Below are 20449 nucleotides of genomic sequence, written 5' to 3'. Positions count from 1 at the left end.
TAGTAAATAATTGCCAGTTGGACACCAGACATCGACTATGACACCAGCTTCCTTTAAAACTGCTTCTACACTGACATCACGTTTCCTCAGCACCAGTTTGGCGCCACTCAATTGGTTCTCGACCGAGAAGCGATTTCAAGCTAGCTGCTAACTCGTCCTAAAGTAGCCTTCTTCTTGTGGGCGTCTAATAAAACTGTCAGGTTGGTTTAAGGGTGAGTTACGATTATTAGATATAATTATGTATATTTTTGGGATACTGTAAATGTCAATGAATAAAGAAGTACAGTATTACTATTTTGAATGGAACAATGTGCATACACTAGTATCTTGGGCTCGCTAGCGATAATTTTTTTTTTTAAATACAGTAGAAGCATTCTCTTATGAGCTCATTTTCATATCATTTCGCCGAACTCTATGTAGTACGTGAGAAATGATTCAATGAGCTAAACAGAAACACAATTTTGAACAAATGTTGAACATAAAGTTAACACTTTCCAAAATTACGGTAGAGGATTAGGGTCAGAATTCTGAGATTAAAGTCAGAATTCTGAGATAAAAGTGAGAATCTTGCAAACCTTTTTTTCTTCATTGGCCTTAATCCTCTTCCGTGCATTTGAAATGTTGACACCTGTGAAAAGAAAAATCTGTTTGGTTGCTAACACATTTTTACTCTAAGGATTGTTTGAATGTAAAACTTAAACTATTTGTTCCTTCAACAGTATTGTTGCTGCTAACCATCAGTGGATGCCAGATTGTTGTCTCTTGACTTTGTCTTGGGTATGCAACACATATTCTGTATTATAATTTTTTCAAACAGGTTTCCTTACAGACAAAATGGATGCCATCGTGCATGGAAGCAAAAGCCTTGAAACAGAGACTAAATGTTTCCACCTCTCCCCCAAAAGAGCGAAAAGAGACGATACGGTGACAAACAGCAATACAAGCATGTGTGACCTCCCAGATTTTTTGACATTACAAACTCTTGGAGCCCCACCTTTGGCCTCACCCCGGAATTCAGACCTTACATGTTTCGAACAAAATGGACATATTCTGGACAAAAAACCTTGTGCACAAATTCAAAATACTCGAGTATCTGTCGGGCCTCAGGCTGAAGGCACAATCTCAAACGCACCTGTAATCTGTGTCATCGGTGAAGAGAGTCCCTTTCCTCATCTAAAAATTTATGATCAGCTCGACAAGATCAGCCCAAGCCCATTATCGGGGTCATGCACTTTGAAAGACTCCACTGTTGACATGTCCACGCATCCCCAGCATCGACTCCTGGATAAATCACTTGAAGACAAACCTCCTGATTGTAGCTTACCTAGTGAAAATGAATCGTCCAATGATGGGGAAGTCAGAGATCAGTCTTATTTCTCTTGCCACTCCAATCGACATGACACTGTTCCAAGGACATGTAGCCAATCTGTTGCATTTGATGAGAGTAATCAAAAGGAGGAGGGTTTCACCGATACTATCTTCCAACAGGGGGTGAGACGAGATGAGGGAGAGAAATCTCCCAGTCTTATTAAGGAGTTTCAATTATTTGTCCCTCCACCTGATAAGGGTATTCCCATAATGTTGGCACAGGATAAAAGCAAAGTGGACATGTGTGACAGTCATGCTGTGTGCGGCAGGGAAACAAATGACCGAGCTAACGATAATGGAACAAGCAACACCGTCTCTCCGGTTGAATGTACTGAGGTATTACTTATCTCTTACCACGCTCCACAGGCCATGTACATTTCAGCTGAAACAGAAAGCACTGATAACTTTGGACGGGCAAATGGAGAGCACGATGAGACAGCGGCCGAAACACAGAGGGAAAGAGTTCATCACACGCCAGAGACTCACATGTCTGCGGGAATCAGCATAGAGGCTGCTGAAGGAGATAATGATGCAGACCTTCGCAGAGTAATGGAGCCTGCACTCTGGAGCAAAACTGTCAGGGCGGCTGAAGAGAATAGCTTTAACTCTGAGAGCGTCGCAGGTGAAGAATTACCTCCATCAGTAATAGACTGTGAGCTGGAAATATCTCTTCATCCCGCATCTGATGCCAGACCATCCCAGCCCACTTTGGATGGGACCGTTCCATCTCCTAACCAGAGCAGACCACAACAGCATGAAGACAAAAAAGAGAAATTGAGTGAGTCATTTTCCGTTCCCTCCTTTGGAATGCACAACACATCTGGCTACGAAGGCAGCTGTCACCTGACATCAAGTCCCAGCATTAGTCCACAAAGGACCACAAAACCTCCTGCAGCTGGGGATGGAAGACAGCAAAGCAGTGTTATTGGGGGCCATCATTTGGAAGAGCGGTCCAGCTGTTTGCCCCTCAGCCGTGACGACCTGAAGGCCCGCCATGTTCAACATTCACTGCCTGGAGCCGGCACACGGGACAAGCCAAAGGAAATCAAAATAATGACGGGTGAAATAAAATCAGATGAGCTGGCTCTGCAACAACATAGCCCAAGCAATGTGGACATAAGCGATCAAACACTCGAGGGGGGCTTCACAGAGGGCAGCCAATTGACACCAGGAGAGGCCGCGCTACATGACATCACACAATGCCAACAAACAGTGAAGATGCTGGAGCGCAGAGTTGAGCTTTTGACTTCATTCAGCGATGCCATTAAATCGGAGCCTCGTGAATTAAGCCACAGACTCCTCTCACAAAACACAGATCGCGTTATGGCTCAAAAGTGGCAGGACAGATTCTCCGCTTTCGCGATGTGCACCCATGTGCCAGCGGGCTTTGACAACTTCCACAAGATCCGACTGTCAACAGATGATGATGATGCTGTCCAAGGGAACGGCTGTCCTCACGCCAGCTTGGCCCTGCGGCTCATGAAATCCCCACAAATGGAGCGCCCCATGCTCAAAGCAAAAGGGATGGAGGAGGACCAAGGCCAAGCGGCAGGCGGTCGCGTTGAGTGTCACGTTGAGGACTTCGCCAATGGAGATTTCAACACGGATACCAACTGTACTCAAGGTTTATCAGGGGAGGACATGATTGCTTCAGAGTTTTCCACTGATGCCGGGAACAAGAGGCCGCCAACCCACGACCCGATCCAGTGCCTGGAGTTCAAGATGAAAAATGAATTTGACTTGGTCTTAAAGGAACTCAACGTGTATTTTGATATCTGTAAACGTGAAATTGCATGTGACAACGGGACATCTCCTGAGCAGTGCGGGGACATTCTGTGCAGTGAAGTCTCCGAGAGCAAATGTCACAATTGTTCAGAACTGGCTCTCCGCAGAGATTCAACTTTAGGTAACTACATCTCATTTCAATTGAGCTTTTCAGTCTCTGTGGCCCGAGACTATTAAGAACATTCCCTTTGAGGCAGTTGCTCAAAGACCATTGTTGATATAAGAACTGTTTTTAGAGTTCCAATTAACCGGCCACACATTTCTCATTCAGTTATTTTGTATGTTGGCCGAAGTCACAAACGTCATCAACCTCACTTCACATAAAAAAATAAAATAAAATTTTAAAAATGCAAGTTGGAAGGATCTGTCTTAATTGGGACCCTAGTTTTAGTTCTTTGGATGAAATTTGAAGTTAAAATGTTCATCTTTATTCGATGCCGTGGTATACTGTATACACAAACAGTAACTTTGGATCGTCCTTATTACATTGTGACAACTTTTTGACCATCTAAAACTGTCACCATTACAAAAGATACCTTGAGACCATTTTGTAAAATTGTGTTTTCATGGACTGTATTTTTTTGTTGTTTAGGTCCGGATGAAGGCCGCAGCATCGAAATATGTGTTCGAGATCCAGAGGCTTGTTGTATAACCCGCCGTGGAGGTGAACAGGAAGTGCCCATTGCATACCACGTGTCCAAAGAAGCATCAAGTCAAGCCACAGAGAATCACAAAGGTTAATTTTCCCTTTTTTTTTGTCTTGTAGAGAAACACAAAAATTGATTTTCATTACTTTTTTTTTTTTTTTTTAATCCTGCTCCAAAAAATCCAAAATGAACTCAGTCTCACTTGTTTCAAAGATAATCTTTTTAAAAGGTTTATTCAGGGTGGGAAAAAAATCATTTCGGAACCCCTTGTCAGCATTCAGAGGTTCATTCCCTTTCCTCTATTACCTGCGGGGAAACGATAACGCCGGTGTGAATGGAGGCGCATTGTATGAGGAGGAAGAGATAACAAATAAAATAGGAATAAGCCACTCATCCCTGGCTGTGTCTCACTTTCAATACGTGGCTTCCAGAGACTCATCAGGCAGAACTGAAAAGGACAGCGTGGACCCCGTCCTTCATGGATCTGCCTCTCACACAGCAACAAAGCCACGGTGAGTCAGTGATCACAATCTTTCGTTCAAAGGTGCTGATAATTGTTCCCCATCAGAATGATGGCTTTCCCCTTTGAAAGTTGGCTCCGTTCACTCACTGCTTCAGCAAAACAATTTGGAAAAATGGAATAAGTGCACGTGTTCAATTCCTGTATGGTGTATTGCCAGGGTCACGGGGAAGCTGGAATATACACGGTACAAAGCTTTGCTCCGCAATATTTGTTCCATTCGGCAGGAGAGGCTTGAAGAATGTGAAAATATCCTCAAGCACCCTTACAATACACACCATCCAACAAATGCAAACCTTGAAGAGCCGAGTCGTCCCTCTACATAATGCTTTTTTTGCGCAGCACGATCGTGGGAGGCCAAGAGACTGGAGCCCCTGAGGACGTGCACCCGGCCAATCCGACTCGGACTGTCCAAGAGAGCCAAGCCCAAATCCCTGCACCGTTTCCACCCGTGCAAATGAACCCAAAAAATGTTCACAGGGAGCATTTCTCAGCCGCAGTCCGTTCCATGTTGTGTCATTGTGTGAGCGTTGCGGTAAGTTTGTTTTTTCACACAATTGCATTTACACTGATCGAAGATTATGATCCACTATCCCGGCTCCTACTGCCTGTTTTTAATATCGTTGCAGATATTTATTCTTCTTTAGTAGTCCTGTTGAACCACGGTTGTAGTTTCAAAACTATATTCATGTTATTCATTAAATAAGTCCATATTTAAATAAAACATTTCATTTGTAGTTCATGAAATCCAAAAGATGCAACAACTGCATTTGGCTATGATGAATTTTTTCCCGTAGGTGTTTTTAAACAATCTGCAATTTGCTGCACTTGTGCGTGGGCGTACACAGTCAAGCTAAGTGCGATATTCTCTGTCCTCGTGTGGGTTTTTTTATTATTATTTTTTTTTCCATTATAAGAGTCCTGCAATATAGCCTTGAGGAATTCTTTAGCTGGAGTTGAGTTTTGGTCTCAGGGAATTAGATATTTGCATAAATGGCATCTTAGAGGAGCACCAGCCAGTTGTCACAACAGGAAAACAGTAGAAAGCTAATTCAAAACTTTCTGTCTCATTCGTTTTTTTTTAAACAAAATTACACTTCCTAGTTTGAACAGCATAATGACAATGTTCTTTGTGTACCTGGAAACAGATGCGGAATACAAAACTCACTTTGTGTCCCTCGTTGCTTTTTCCATTTGTTCATTTAGAAATTGGATTAGAAGTCGTCTTTTGACATCAAGTCACTTTGTTTGCGATGTCTTTTCTCAATGAGACTGGATAAAACGGTTGATGATTTGAGGGTTTTTCTCCTGCATTCTCCTGTCCGTTTTACATCATGAAAAAAGTAAATGTAGCCTTTGGGGTGTGCTTTTGTTGAATTGAATAATGGCAGTCAGGAGCATGAACAACGGCTCATTCGGTCAGTTTTTTTAAAAAATCAATTTCAGTCCATTAAGGTTCAATTATAGTTTTCTGTTGACAACTCATATTTAAAAAAAAGAATTTATGCAGATATTAGTTTTACCGACTTATTCCTGCAATGTATTACCGTATGTCATGTTATCATCTAACTCCGGTTTCACATTTGTCTGCATGCAATCCATTTCACAAGATTGATAGCTTGCCATCATGAATATCTTTGCGTATCTGTGCTTGGCCTCCATATCGGAAGTGCACTTGGAAGCAGATTGGGAATTTGGACCGGGCCCAAAACGCTGCGGTAAGCAGAAACAAAACAAAAATGGCTCTACAATCGAACACGTAATACATCGGAGCTGTTTGTCCATATAGTCAAGTCAAGTCAAGTCAACAGTATTTATAGAGCACTTTCAAACAGCCATCGCTGCATACAAAGTGCTGTACATGGAGCAATTTAACATGCACAATAAACAGTAAGACGAATCTAGCTAGAATATCTGATCATTTTAGTTTGCTACAAACCCAAACATGATATTGTTGCATGCACATCTTAACCCTTACACCCTAATAATACCAAGAAAAGTCATCTGTATCCTCTCACCTTACCACACGGCATTACCTGCGCAATCTAAATGAGAGGAAATTAACATTGTGTCCAGCGATTGGCCGGCGACCAGTTCAGTGCATATCCCGCCTCTCGCCCGAAGACAGATGGATGGATTTTTAGCTTACTCGGGTTTCTTCTATTTCAGGTGAAAATTAATGAGCAAAAAAATGTCTGTGGAGCAAGAAATGGATTTGCTCGCTCCTTTGAAGAGAAAACATGCTATGCGTGTTTCTGCTCGGTGCTCCTTTTGTTGTCGCGGCGTGTTTACATTGCCGGCAGTTCTCCGCACATCCAGTGTGTACAGAGTATCAAAGTTGCCGCATCAAGCTGTCATACTGCAGCATCTTTGCACAGCTAACCTAGCGGGACTGAAGCACGCGTGACAGCACTGTACCGTATGTGCACCCAACCAGTCATGTATTTGTTGCCCCCGTGCAGATCAATAGTAATCACAGGACCGCAGACGCAGTGATATGACCCACTTGGAGACTAAAAATACAACCCGGAATATCCGTGGCTGTTGCCGGGTGGAGCATGAACTCAAATTAACATAGAAATAGGACACTATATGTGAGCGCTTTGATACGCAGCGCATTGATTGGAAGCCTCGGACATAAAAGAGCACTTCATTTTTATCGCAGTCATGTAGAACTCAAGTGAGTTTTTAAATGAGCAATTTCTGAACAAAGTGGCCTAGAAAATGGGCTACTTCAGAACACTAGAAAAATACCACAGCGGAACCTTTATTAACTGTTCAAACAGAAAAAATCTCCCAACGCAACCCGTAAGTTGGGAGCATAAAATATGACGCCAGCCGGTCAGTAAGAAACAAAATAGCGCTAGTTGAATCGGCAGTGTCCCGATGATGTAGAGAAGGTACAGGTGGGTGGGAAAGGTATTGTTTTGTGTTTTTTTTGTTATTGTAAAGTGTCCTTGGGTGTCTTGAAAGGCGCTTATAAATAAAATGTATTATTATTAAAGGTGCTGAAAAGGTGGCCTGCGAATGGTTGCCAGATGGTCAGCAACACCAGCATGAGAAAATGATTGCTGGTCTATTACCGTATCTAAAAAAAAAATCCACACGGTAAATCATTTTTAAAGGCCCATAATATCGTGAGCCTCTGCGAGATGAGCGATGAGGTGCATGAGGACGAGTTTCGTGAGGTGATGCTCAGATGAGTGAATGCGTGGGGCCGGAATCTGGGCCGGAGCCTATCAGGCAAAACAAAATAGGTGGGTGCCATTATGGCTTGAATTGACACGTGCCAAAATCTCTCATCCTGCCATGATGGTACTTGATTATATACTCTGCGCGCTACAACACCCTTTTAATCCACCCGCGCATTGAGCACTGCTCGTTTACAAGATCACATTTGAAGCAGCGGCCAATTATGGTTCAAATCATTAAAATTGTACATAATCCTGCGTAGATGCAGTCGAATTTATGAAGTACCGAAGACGAAGTCATGTCTTGCGATGTGTTCACATGGTTGATTAAGCAAAATGGTTTTCAAAGTGCCTGCCAGCGAGCTGATGTGAAAATGAGGGGCTGTCATCAATTCGCCGCAACCAATGCGTAATCGGCATCCGCCTTTCCGCCAACCCCACGGCAACGATAGAGGGTGTTGATTTGCATTGGACAAGCCGGGGAATTTGTTCCCTCGCTTTCCAACCAGTTGCCTCGTTCACAACTTTGCAGGAGGCGAAGAAGAAGAACGATTTTTAATTGAGTGGATAATTTAACAAGCGCTTGCATTTCTGCCTTTATGTGACAGACGCAGCAGAAACCAACAGAGTGGAGATGATGAGAATGTCATAAAAATCCCTCAGGTCGAGCTGCTCTCATGTAGTTTTTGCTCATCTATCTTGAGTGAGTCGAATCACCATGACACACAAATATTGTTCTGGCCGCTTCTACGAATGTCTTATCTTAATATTGTCTCGGTGGTGGACTCCAGCAAACAGCAGCTTCTTGAAATATTATGCCACGGAAGCAAAGTTCATGGATGACAAAGTTGTGGACGTGAAGAGCCAATGGAGCGGAATGTTTATGTGCAGCCATGAAAAAAAAAAAATCAAAATCATTTATCTTCTACGGGTCGATTGCCATGGAAACAGGGCACACCGCCTCCCCTCCTGCCCCTGTTTATCCTGCTCCCTCTTTCTTTTTACAACCATCGCTCGTATGAAACGGCCGAGTGTGGGTTAAGGGGACCCAAATGGTCGGGTGGGGGGGCTTTGTTTGTTTTAATCAGAAAATTACAGGAAGGAACTGTGCTAAAGAAAACTAAACTAAGCACTCGTATTGGTTTCTATTTCCTGCTTTGAGGAAACCTTATATTTATCCAAAACCTGTTGCTGTAGTCAGTTCCAGCAAAGGTAGAGATATTCAGAGAACAATGAGATTTTCTGTAACATGTAGGTGGACGATTTACCCATCGAGCTTGCTCAAAGCCACAAATGAAACTTGAACGTAATTATGCTGCCGCCAGATAATGACGCGCTGTCTCAAGAGCTGTGCGGAGAGCAAGTGGCTGGAGCATGTCTGCAGGTAGATTCTGCAATATTCAACGAACTCCTCAATATGTTCAACCTGCTGCATAAGTTGCACCACTTTTTTTTCTTTTTTCTGGGCCGGCCAGAACCTGAGGAGAGATGTCATTGTCAGATTTGTGCCCTTTCTGGTTCAAGTGATGGGCTTGTCAGTTCTCGCCTGGATGAATAATTTAGTAAGGGAAGAAAGAGAAGGGCAGTTGTTGACCTCTGCTTGCTACAGAGCACCTGCAGCCGTGAGCTGCACGCTTCACCATAAACAAGATGGAAGAACAAGAAGGGAAGGAAACTGAGCAGACTTTTGTTTTTTAAGTTACATGTTCTCCAATAAGTCTTAGCATTCTTGGTCTTTGAGGGAACCGCTCAGTTATAGCTGTACTTTTATTTTGTGTGTATGTTTCATTGAATTGTTTTGTATTCATGGCCTAGGAGTGCTTTTCATCTCAATATTTACATAATTAGGACATAGGTTAGTACCAGACGTTGGGCTCTGCCTCCAACTGAGGATGATGATAACTCCAATTAGTCCAACGAGATGCTTAGCGAGACGCGGTCTTGATAAGCGCCGACTGCCGCAGGTGTTGCCGATGAGCCACCAGGTGGCCACCGGCAGTCCGTTTTCCGTTGCTGTTCGTGTCCGTTTTCTTGGAAGTTGTTGGTTCTGTTCGTCTCAAATGTCAGGGCTCTTTGATCATTCAGCCGTAAAGTCAAGTTACATTTATTTCGATAGCCCTTCATCACAAAGAGTCTCTGCTTGACGACACACCTTGACACCCCGTGTTCTTTTGTCCCCAGATTAAGATTATTATTAGCTAAGTCTTCAACCCTTTTCCAATTTCTTTGTTCAAAGAGCGGAAGGTTTTGAACAAATCTGTCCCCCAGATCATAGCCAAGACGTTAAAGTGATTCGAAGCGGTCGGGTTAAACTTGAGCAGTGCCACGAAAATTACCGTCACCACGTGTGAAGATCGTTCGTTTTTATTTGATTTTATGGTTGTATTTCATCCCATTAAGTTTTCGTTCTGCCGTCGCTGTGTGGCATACCCGTTTCCATTCTCAGTATTTGACATCGTAGTAAATCAGGTCCTAAAATTCCTGTTAAAGGTCCCACTGGTGCATTTTAAAATCTTTTAGCAGCAGCCGCAACTGAGCAGCATTTGATCACAATAAATCAATGCGGTTGCGCCGTAGGTGGGAGGCTGCAGACTTAACAAGGCCCCTCATTTACAGTCCAGAAAACATCACTCTTTTTATCTTTGTCCCTCAACATCTATCAAGTCAGCCGTACATTTCTCCCTTCTATTTCTCCCCGCCATTACCATGTGGCAGCCCGAAAGACAGATTGGCGTTCTTGCGTCCAAACGACTCGGAATAATTTCTCCTGACGCAAGCACAGTAAGCAAAGCCTGGGATGCCTTGATGCATGTTCCTGGGAGTGTTAGAAATAAATGTGAGCTCAGCTCGCAAAACAAGCCCTGATTCTTTATCACATCTGTAAATTACGGCAGTACTATCTCCTGGGATCATTAAAAAAAAAGAAAAGCGCTAATGGTAGTCGATGGGGATCTGTGTGAAAATCAATTCATCATCCAAGCAGCCACTAAGTACCATTTCCATCAATGGCTAAAACATGCATTCGATGTGAAGCCTGAACCTCTTCTGTTAGCTCCCCGCACACATGACAAATTCTGATGAGCTTTTGGAATGATCAGTAATTGCACTGGAAATTGGCTCCGCCGCAGCATGTCAGACATGATCATTACGAAAACTCACACCAATGCTTCCTCAGAACAAAACACTCGTGAGTATCGTTAGGATCGTGTAAGTGCTTATTGGCAACATTTCATGTTTCATTTTTAAGATCAATTGGAGCTGCCAAATCTTTCCACTAATTCCCACAGTATGCCTATTCTGGCCGTCAATGGGCAGTAGGTGGGGCGCGCCCTGAACCGGTTGCCAGCCAGTCCGCACAGGAAAACCTGAGCCGAGCTCTTAACCCCATCCGACCGCGAGGCAGATATGCGCAGCGCTGTCCAACCGTGTACAAGCAACAAATAGGACTCGGTCACCGTGGGCACACTTTTATTGTATTTTCTGGGCAGGCAGACAGCAGACAATAAATATTTAACTTGAGCATTATTGTTTGTTCAATAAGGTATTATCGTTTCTTTTTCCCGTGAGCAAAATGACGTTTTGTTTTTTTCTCTCTCAAAGATGAATGTGGGCTGTCGCAGCTAGATGCGTCCGCAGTGGGCTCAGCAGGCGGCGACTTGCAGCGGGCCGGCATTAGAATTCAACCGGCGTGACCTATTGGTCGCCCACTGTTTTACTCATCCACTTTTTCATTCACTTCCTGCACCATTCCGTTCTGAATGCCTCCCAATGCATTTGTCGGCCTTACTTTCCCGGAACATCATGATCATGCGCTCCACTTAATTAGTTCATAACCATCTCCTCATTCATTTCTATAATTGCTTCTTCACGGTCTTCATTCAAACGGAATTAAAGCAGAAGTAAGTCGCATTTTTAGCGCAAATGAACAGCTTCGACGTTGTTTGGATGGTCCACTGGCTTGTAATGAGTTGAAGAGGGCGGCTGTTATCGACCCCAATTAGCTGCTTTAGAGGTCCATCTGTCCTTCCATCCATTTTCGATGCCACTTCTCCTCATGTGATGGCCCACAAACTTTTGACACGACCAGTCTGTGGTACATAGTGGAATAGTCGCCAGCCAATCGCGCAGCGCAAAATTTTGTTATCCTGGCTTTGCTGCTTATGTACTGCCACTGCTATCACATGGTGTATAGGACACGCAGCGCAGTGACAGCGAAGTGGCGATACAGGAAATGGATGGATGGTCGTGGTAGAAAAGGTGCTACAAAGTAGGAGCAGAAAAAAACGGAGCATTTATTCACTCCCCTTGATCTGAAGGTCCAGCCTTGTAGTAACTATTCCTTTTTATTCCAGTGGAAAATTTCCAGCTTCCTCTTATGTTGACGTGCACCTTCTTGATTCGATTTGTGACAGCGCGATGACAAACTGCCGCACCAACAAACATACTTGCAGGGATAAATAGGACATGTGTAACGAGATCCAGCGGGAAGATCAATACCGGTTCTATTTTTGTATTCACCAAACTCTGCTATGACTTGAAAGCAGGCCACTGTAGCTGAGGCTAGCGGGATTACAAATTTTAAAAAACAGAATACTAATCATAGCTCTAAATGTGTGTGATTTATGAAGCGTTGATTAATTTTCTCGGTGCATGTCTTCGACAATGTTGGCACAGCCTGCTCTTATCGTTTTCTGTCGCCCAGCCAGCAGCTCTCATCTGGGGGGACTGAGTGGCCTCATGCAGGCCTTGTTAGCCCGGGAAGTGGGGCCCTGAGCCAGCTGCGCTGGAAGAAATAGAGCTGCAAATTCACCAGAACATGTTGTCCTGGAGGATTAAGATTTTGCCTCTATGACTCTGTGTGAGTGCGCGTGTGTCTCTTTTTTTTTGTATAAATGGAGAATGTCTCATTAGTCCTCCAGGCTTGCATTTGTGTTGTGTCTTGCACAGCAGCATTCCCTTGACACATATTTTCACCATGGCAACGCAGACCTTTTTTTGGGGGGGGAGTATGTGCATCGGCGATAATTCTGTCATGTCAGGAGTGAGCGATCACTTGGAATGCAGATCAGGCTATTTGGAACGGATGTCTGCTGCCTCTGTGTTCTGTTGCGATAAATTACCTTAAAAGGTTGAAGCAATCACATTGGGAAACAGATTATTCACCAACGACACCTGCATTGCTTTGCGCTTAAAGTGCACATTGTGGATCAAGCTGCAAAAACAAGTAGATCACTGTGATGAACGATGAGGACAATAACACACGCGGCGCTTGATTTGATTTGCACGCTGAAGTTTGGATGTATTAGTCCGGGGAGTGGAAAACAAAGGAGAAGATTGCGCAATATTACAGCAGTCCTCTGCGGCTCTCATTCATACTTGTTTGAGCGGGCACGTGTCTTTAAACTCCTTGTAAAATGCGAAGGAACTCAAAAAGCAGCAAACTTGGAGACGTAACGCTGATTTGAGACAGCTCGGCCACCCGGGGGCTGCATACAAGGAGACGGTCACAACTTCTCAGTAAGCTGCAGGAGTACAAGTTGCTTTCAAACTGAATTGAATGTTATTCGAACAGCATTATGATTGTTTACAAAATTAAAACTACACCAATCAAGGACATAATCCACAAGAACGGAGGCAGCCGTGTTTTTAGTTATTCTCTCGCTCTTTTGTTTTGTAAATCCTCAATCTTGTTTTGCTGACATTTCTCGTCTGATTGCTTGTCTCACTTTGTTGTGCTGCAACTCTGTTGCGTCTCCGCATCCCTTTCAATTCAATTCAACTCAGTATTTAATTTGCCCTTGTAAAATAACCTCTTTTTGATTGCTCCTGCATTGCTCTGGATTTAACATGAATCCAAACAAATGCGAATGACGCCACATGTTTCTGAGTATTCATCATAATTTTTTTTTTTTCGCCCCACAAGCAGTTACATGGGGTGTGGATTTAGTTGTGGCGCAAAATATCCTCTTTACCCCAGTCAGCAGAGTAACTTTGATGCTTGCGTTGGATTGGAGAGGCTTGGAGCACACTGCAGATACTCTATTGAAGAAAATCCTCCCCCTTGTGTGTAACGAACTCCATTAATTCCGAGTGAGCGGCGATGCCATTTGGAGTTCTCTCACAACAGAGGCAGGGATGGAGATCCACTTTACTGCAGTTGGCTTTGAGTGCCGCGGCAACTGCGTGTCTTATATAAATGCAGCCTTTGCCGATGGATGGATGACAGAACGGGAGAAAGAGGAGGATGCAGGAGGGATCATCATAACCATGAAGCGAGATGTGCGATGCATATAAAAAGTCTCCACACTCCAGGTTTTTGTCATACAAAAATAGGAGACCAAAATCAATTCAGCGTGGTCGCGGGACACGCGGATGGCCAATCCCTGCCGTAGATAATGTGAGCGTATCTAATTTTGTGGCCGATGAGAGCATAACAGTCCTATGGAGGATCGCAAAATCTGCCTCTGGGTAGTCATCATTCTCTTTGATTAGGCCGTAAGAGCAGCAGTGAGTCAGACTGTGACTCATTTTAAGACCGTCCCAACGGCTGTATGACTAAATGTCATAAAACACAATGTGCCGACTCTGGTGTGTTTGTCGGGGCGGCCGCAGGAGAGCCGAAGCTCTACCCGTGTTCTTCTGTCTGATTCCATCGGGTGACAGCTCACCGTTCCCGGTCGCTGCGGAGAAGAGCCACAAAGAGGGACACCGTCACGTGCGAAGATAGAATCACATCATTTTATTTTGTATCCTGCTGTAGCATACAGATGCAGATGACATGAAGATTGTACATTTTTATTCTTTCTTTTTTCGACCCCTGCATTTTCAACTCTAGTGATCTCTTTAAAAATGACCCGATTGCTGTTTAAAACAAAACTAAGGCGACCGTATGTATAGAAAAATCTGCTTTACTTCCAAGTCAAAGCGTTTCCTTTCAGTGAACCCCAGACTGTGTCGTCAACGGAGCGAATGAAATCACATTTGTTATGGTGGTATTGGGAAGTTCTCTGTGGTTCCAATCCAACCCTGTTCTTGTCTTGACTTGAGTGGAGAGCAGACTAAGGACAGTGAGGTCACTTTGAGAACGTGGTTTGTTTGATTGTGGGCCAACCGAGATGGTTTAATTGCGCCTGAGCCTTGTTAGGCTTTATTATTCAGAAACAGAGCTTTTCAGGAGCAGGCTCCAGCGGCGCTGGTTCCAAAGCAGGCCAAAATAAAAGGCTGCTTCCCTTCAAGTCGTTCTTCACATCTCAGCATGAAAACATTCAGATCTCACAAATGAGAGCAGGTTCGCGTCCCTATAGAGTGTCATTTCATGACTCATCTCCAAGCGCGGTTTATGCATGTGCACAGACACAGATAGGGATGAAAAGAAACTCGCTCACTTTTCTAATGGATGCACATCATGTTGGATGGATGCCCATCGTGTTGGTGGGCATGTCAGGAAAATAGACACAAATGCAGACAAACGCCGGCGCAGGCCCACCGTGAGACAAATTTGCACCAACGCTACAATGATACACGCGGACAGCCCAGCAGAGGAGAAAAAAGGCAACGCGGGCTTTGAATCATTGAGCCAGTTAAAAATAGGCAACAGAGACTTAATTAAATTTTAAAAGCCACATCCAAAAGAGTCCGCGGTTGAGAGTTGCTACATGCCATTTTCAGACCCGCGGGAGGAATCTCATTCGCATTAGAATGATGTTTATGTTCGGCGCGTTTCACGGTACGGGCTGACTATTCGGAAGCAGAGGAATGGCGTCCACGTTCATTCAGTTTTGAAAGAATTTTCACTCGGGAGTTCGAGAATTTTTCTTTTTCAGAAAATATAATACACCCTAATGGTTATAAAGCGAGACATATCATGCGCAATCATGATTAAGGAAACAAACAAGGAAGGGAAAGCTCTGTGGGCATGTTGGAGTGGAAAAGGAGTGTCGAAGCCCTCCAGATCTTGTCTAGAGGGGAAATTGCATTGCTAAGGATTTATTGCTTCAAGTGTAATTGGGCTCAAGCAGCGCCGGGAGAGAAAATCCACTGAGGTCTCCGCACCGGTGCAGTGGAAAGCGGGCCGCTGATGCGCAGGTGAAGATGAAGCAAACCTGGCTATCATCTTCCACCTTAATACCGGCAGCCTGCTAATCGAGACGTTAAGTGTCTTCCGCGATGCTTAGCCACCACGTTTTGCTTGATTTACAGCTTATGAGTCCTCTAAAGTGTATTATGGACTGTAATATTCAACTCTGAAGCCCTGTTTTTCCTACCTTTCCGTTTGGAGGAGGACGTTGCAGAATTATCTGCAGCGCGTGCAATTATTGCAAATCACAATAACCCGTAACAATGATTACAATCAGCCATGGCCTGCAGCCAATTGTACGTAGAAATAGATTGCATGACAGCGTCGCTCTGTAGCAAACAACACGAGGGAACCAACCCTTTTATTATCTCATTCATACTTACTATACATATTTTGGTGAGGTGGTTCTCCGGGTATTCTCCGGGTAATCCGGTTTCCTACCGCGTCACAATAACCTGCATGGCAGATTCATGGAACACTCGAAATTGTCCCTAGGTGTGATCGGCAGCGTGAATGGCCCGCGTGTGCCCTGCGATTGGCTGGCAACCAGTTCAGGGTGTCCTCCGCCTACTGCCCGAGTCAAAGTATTACACCTCGCTCCAACCACAAACAAAAAAAAGAGCAGAATGTTAAAAAAAATCAATAAAATCACTCTCTGAGGCTGTAAATCTAAAGCAAGGAAGCATTTATATTGAATCAGATTAGACCGTGCGAGTGGTTTGTATGCCATACTACAGTATATTGCTCCTTGGATGATCATTCCAAAACGGCTTTCCTGGTGCAGGGGAGAGGAGGTTTCTCTTCTGTAGGCGCGCAAGCATGTTGGCGCGCAAGCATGTTGGCGAGCCCCACCCGCCACTGCAGTACGATTCCCCTCTCTCGCTGACACGCAGCGGCAGATCCACACTGCAGAACAGAGCGGGCCTGGCCCTGCATACCAATCAGTGAGTGAGGGCGACACTCCATGACTGAGCAAGAGAGGATGCATGGAGTGCAGAATCAGAGAAGCGAGGAGGAGGAGGGAAGATGGGGAGAAGGGGAAAAAAAATCTCCTCCACTTCTCGTCTTTTCCTTTGGAGTCAGCTTGTCATCCCGGCCCAGTTGAGGAGGAGAGAGCGCCGCGGTTCATGAAAAGGGGATTCTCCCTGGCAGGCTTTCCCTGACTTGGGGGCGCAAGACGAAGAGGAAGGGGGGAGGAGGGTGGCGAGAGTGAGCTCCTGGCTGCACACGCCTGGTAGTCAGGCGTCGGCTGCTTTGTCTTGATAACGGGGGTGGTTGCTTCTAAAAATGAAAGAACCATTGATTGAAGTCTTGCGAGTGTGTCTGATGTGAGGAGCTCGGGGAACGGCAACGCTCATCGGGATCCGAGCAGGAATAACAATTTGCCTAATTCATTTTTCTCTATTTGCAGACAGAAAAATTGAGAGAGCAATGTTAGTGAGAGAAAGATGTCTAGTCATAAATGAGAACCAAAAGAAGTATGAATCGACATTTTTTTCTCCAAACAATGTATACTGTGTATACTGTTTAAGAGTGGTCCCTGACCTTTTTTGAGTCATGCACCAGTTGAGACAAGTACATGCTGTTCACAGACCGGCAACCATTTTTTTTCCCCTTGCTTTTATTTTCCCAGATTGAAAGTGCTGGTACTGACAACAAAGAGTCATTAAGCATTTGATCAATTTAGATTTTATTTTATTTTTTAGTCTCCAACAGTGTTATTCTACTGCATGACAAATGTATGATAGACGGATGCTGACATTTGATCGCCGGCAGTTTTTCATGCTTGGAAAGTCAAGCAGAGGAATCAGTCATGGGGAACCTGTCTGGATGGCAGCAGATATTCATCTTCATCAGCTGTGAGGAGCAAAAAGGTGGATTCGCCTCCATCATGCTTAGCCAGAAGCCCGTTTCCACCATTTATGTATGGATAGTAGGAAGAAGCATCATAGGTCAAAATCATTGAAAAGCTTTTTTTTTTTTTTCATCACCAGCAATTCACAGCTGCCTCTTTTCTCAAGACCTTGATTTACTGTCATCTTCTGCCTCATTTTTATTCAAGCCTCGCAGCGCCTCAGCATGGCCATTTTTCTGCTTTTAACCTTGAGAGCAAGTGGAGACATTTCAAAACAGTCTTTTTTTTTTTCTCAGTGGAAAACATACAGAAGATCAGCCACTGACGCTGCCCTGCGTTTTGTCGACTTTCACTTGATGGAATGGGGGCGTTTTGCTTGAGGCCATTGTCAAATAAAAATGCCATTAGTGGACCTGATGAATGTAATCCATTGTTGGTAGGATTCTAAAAAAAAAATGTGAGCAAACAACAATTGCCTGATCTTCTGATCGACTGATAGGCTGCAGTTTATTCATGAAATTTTTTTGCATATGACTCGGATGTAAGAGGCCAAATCTAACACGGAATCTTCATCATTGTGGGGTTTTATTTTTTTGAGCGAGTGTCACAGTGCACATTTCTGAGCTCTCCACAATTTACAAATGAGGACAAAGAAAATCCAACAGCGTCGGATTGCGTGTCCGCTTTGTGAAGTGGCGCTTGACAAGCTCATGCCGATCACGTTTATTTTAATGAGCGTTTTGCCTACAGGATGGGCTTGTGCTGAAAAAGATGCACATCAACAACACACACACAGAGGACTCCTTATTTTATCTGCCACAGTAGTTTGCTGTCCCCGGTCACATTTGGCGAAGCAGAAATGAATTTTTGGCCACTTCTGTTTTTCTTCTGTTTTTGAGTATTATGCAAGAAAACTTGATTCTCTGCTGTGATGGGGGACGCTTCATCCAGCAGGGCCTGCATTACATAATTCAAGCGCGGAATGAAATAGTTCATGTATATTTCAGGGCTGATACATTATTCACTCGATGCAGGGTGCTGTTTCTTTCTCCCTTTTTATCACTTTGTCTTTTTAGAGTTAATGAAGAGCACATCTCGACGAGTAGGCAGCATTTCCACCTCGCATCCCGGGAAGGATACTCTTGGAACATTATTGGTCTTGAAAGATTTCTATGCGGGAGTGAGCTGTTGTCAGGTCTTCTGTCACAAGTCGAACGTTTTCCTCCCACAAGCGGCTAATCAGCATGCGAGCGTGCTCGGAGGAAAAGGCAAATGGGGGGCGGTCACCACAAAAAAGCAGCAGCGTTGGCATCTGACAGCTGTATGGTGCCGGGCAATGATATGAGACCACTATATTTGCCCAAAGTGGAGCCAAAATTTGTGCGAGGATGGACTTTTTTCTTTGGGTATTTTTCGTAGATGCTTGCCAGTAGAAATGGGCGTCTGTGCCGTTGTGGGAGCGAAAAGCGGCTCTCAAATTCCCTTTAAATTCAGCGGTCTACAAAGAAGAAGCGGAAACAGACTCGCTGGAGTCCATGCAGAATATGGACATGTGCAAAGCTCTTTTATTAGGACCTTTCCTTTCACCCGCGTCTGTGTGTGTTCCACCCAACCACACAACTCTGATTCCACTGTAATCAGTTTCTCAAAATTGCAACACTTCCAAACCTAGCAATGGTTTCCACGAATAAATAGCCACATTTAATCAGGGTTTGTGTGACCCGAATAATGATTTTCCATCACTTCATCGACTCGTTCAATCTTCCCTTCATTGTACTTCCAGATGGATGGACGAATCTCTATTCTTTTGATCTAACAGCGTGACGCAGTGCAGTTCTCATATGCAAAACGATTCACTCGGGGGTTGCATGACATTAGCGAAGGAAGCTCTCTCTCGTTCATGCAATGCAGTCTTGCCATAGGTTTAGCATCATCTAATTCACAAAGCCCGTTGATGTCGTTTTATCCTTTTAAAGCCGTATGACAGATGCTCTCCTTTCAAAACCTGCACCAAATAGGATAATTGCATTTACGGCTCTTCCTATCGAAATGTTTTACGATGCTCTGAGGACAGACTGTCCTTACTTTTGGGCAAGTCTGACTTGAATTATTGCACATGTTCTTCTTTCACTGATCTGATGTATAGCTTGGCCTTCCTTCGCCTTGATCCTCATATCGTATTTTCCTCGTTCAAACAATGACTTTGTCTCATTTCGAAGAACATCTTCTCGAACTCTTTCATGTCCATAGCTCTCGTTTTGCTCCGAGTCCATCTCTGAGTCTGCCTCTTGCAACAACAATGCAATGCATACAATCCTGCAAATTGCAAGTGCATATACAAGTAGGTGTTGAACATACATTAGACGCGGCATAGAGAGATACTGCAGCTGATCAGTCACACCATCACATACGGTTCTGGACAATCCGATCCAACACAATTCATATTGGTCTCGGCATCAAGCCATGTTTAGGGAAAACCAAGGTCATGAAGTGGCAGCTCAGTGAAAAGGGTTGAGCGGTCTGCATAGGCACACACGCGACAGAAAAGGAGACAGACAAAAGGGGTGGAGAGGAAGGATGGAGCAGGGGTTATGACCAAGATAATCAGATGAGACTGTCCACCAACATCCAACAACTGCTGCAAAGTCTGCAGGGCCTGGTAGATCTGAGAAAGGCTGTTTACTGTCAAGACGCGGGCGCGCCAGTGTGTGTGCGCGTGTGTGTGTGTGTGTGAGCAAGAGAAAGGAAAAAAGTGAGAGGTGACCACTCTGAGACAGCACAAAAACAATGCTGGCGCTTAATTGCGGTCACACTTCAACTGGCTGTTTACTTCAACGCCCCAAATAGCTCCAATTTCATATAATTGGGCATATGTTGTGACATTATTAGCACTTTTCTTCAACATTTCAGCAGCCTGCAGTGGGGTCTGAGTTGATCTGTGAACCAACAAACCGAACGCACGACAACAGATGAAATCAATTCAAATGCATCTGGTCCAACGGAATA

General features: G+C 44.3%; 1 protein-coding gene across 1 annotated transcript in view; it reads left to right on the top strand.

The window, feature by feature from the left end:
• Positions 1-441: 441 nt before the first annotated feature.
• LOC147187460 (uncharacterized) overlaps positions 442-20449 on the top strand; it is a 28211-nt gene continuing 8203 nt past the window's right edge. The window contains 5 exon segments of the mRNA XM_086101051.1: positions 442-3274; positions 3746-3889; positions 4232-4312; positions 4663-4751; positions 4753-4771. Of these exon segments, the coding sequence (XP_085957177.1) occupies positions 835-3274; positions 3746-3889; positions 4232-4312; positions 4663-4751; positions 4753-4771 (2773 nt within the window). The 5' untranslated portion in view covers positions 442-834.

This window comes from Hippocampus guttulatus, chromosome 20, assembly GCF_054856545.1.
Source record: "Hippocampus guttulatus isolate MCC_2025c chromosome 20, RoL_Hgut_1.0, whole genome shotgun sequence".
NCBI classification, from domain to species: domain Eukaryota; kingdom Metazoa; phylum Chordata; class Actinopteri; order Syngnathiformes; family Syngnathidae; genus Hippocampus; species Hippocampus guttulatus.
The sequence above is the reverse complement of the archived record's forward strand: the minus strand, read 5'-3'. Positions and strand labels throughout refer to the sequence as shown.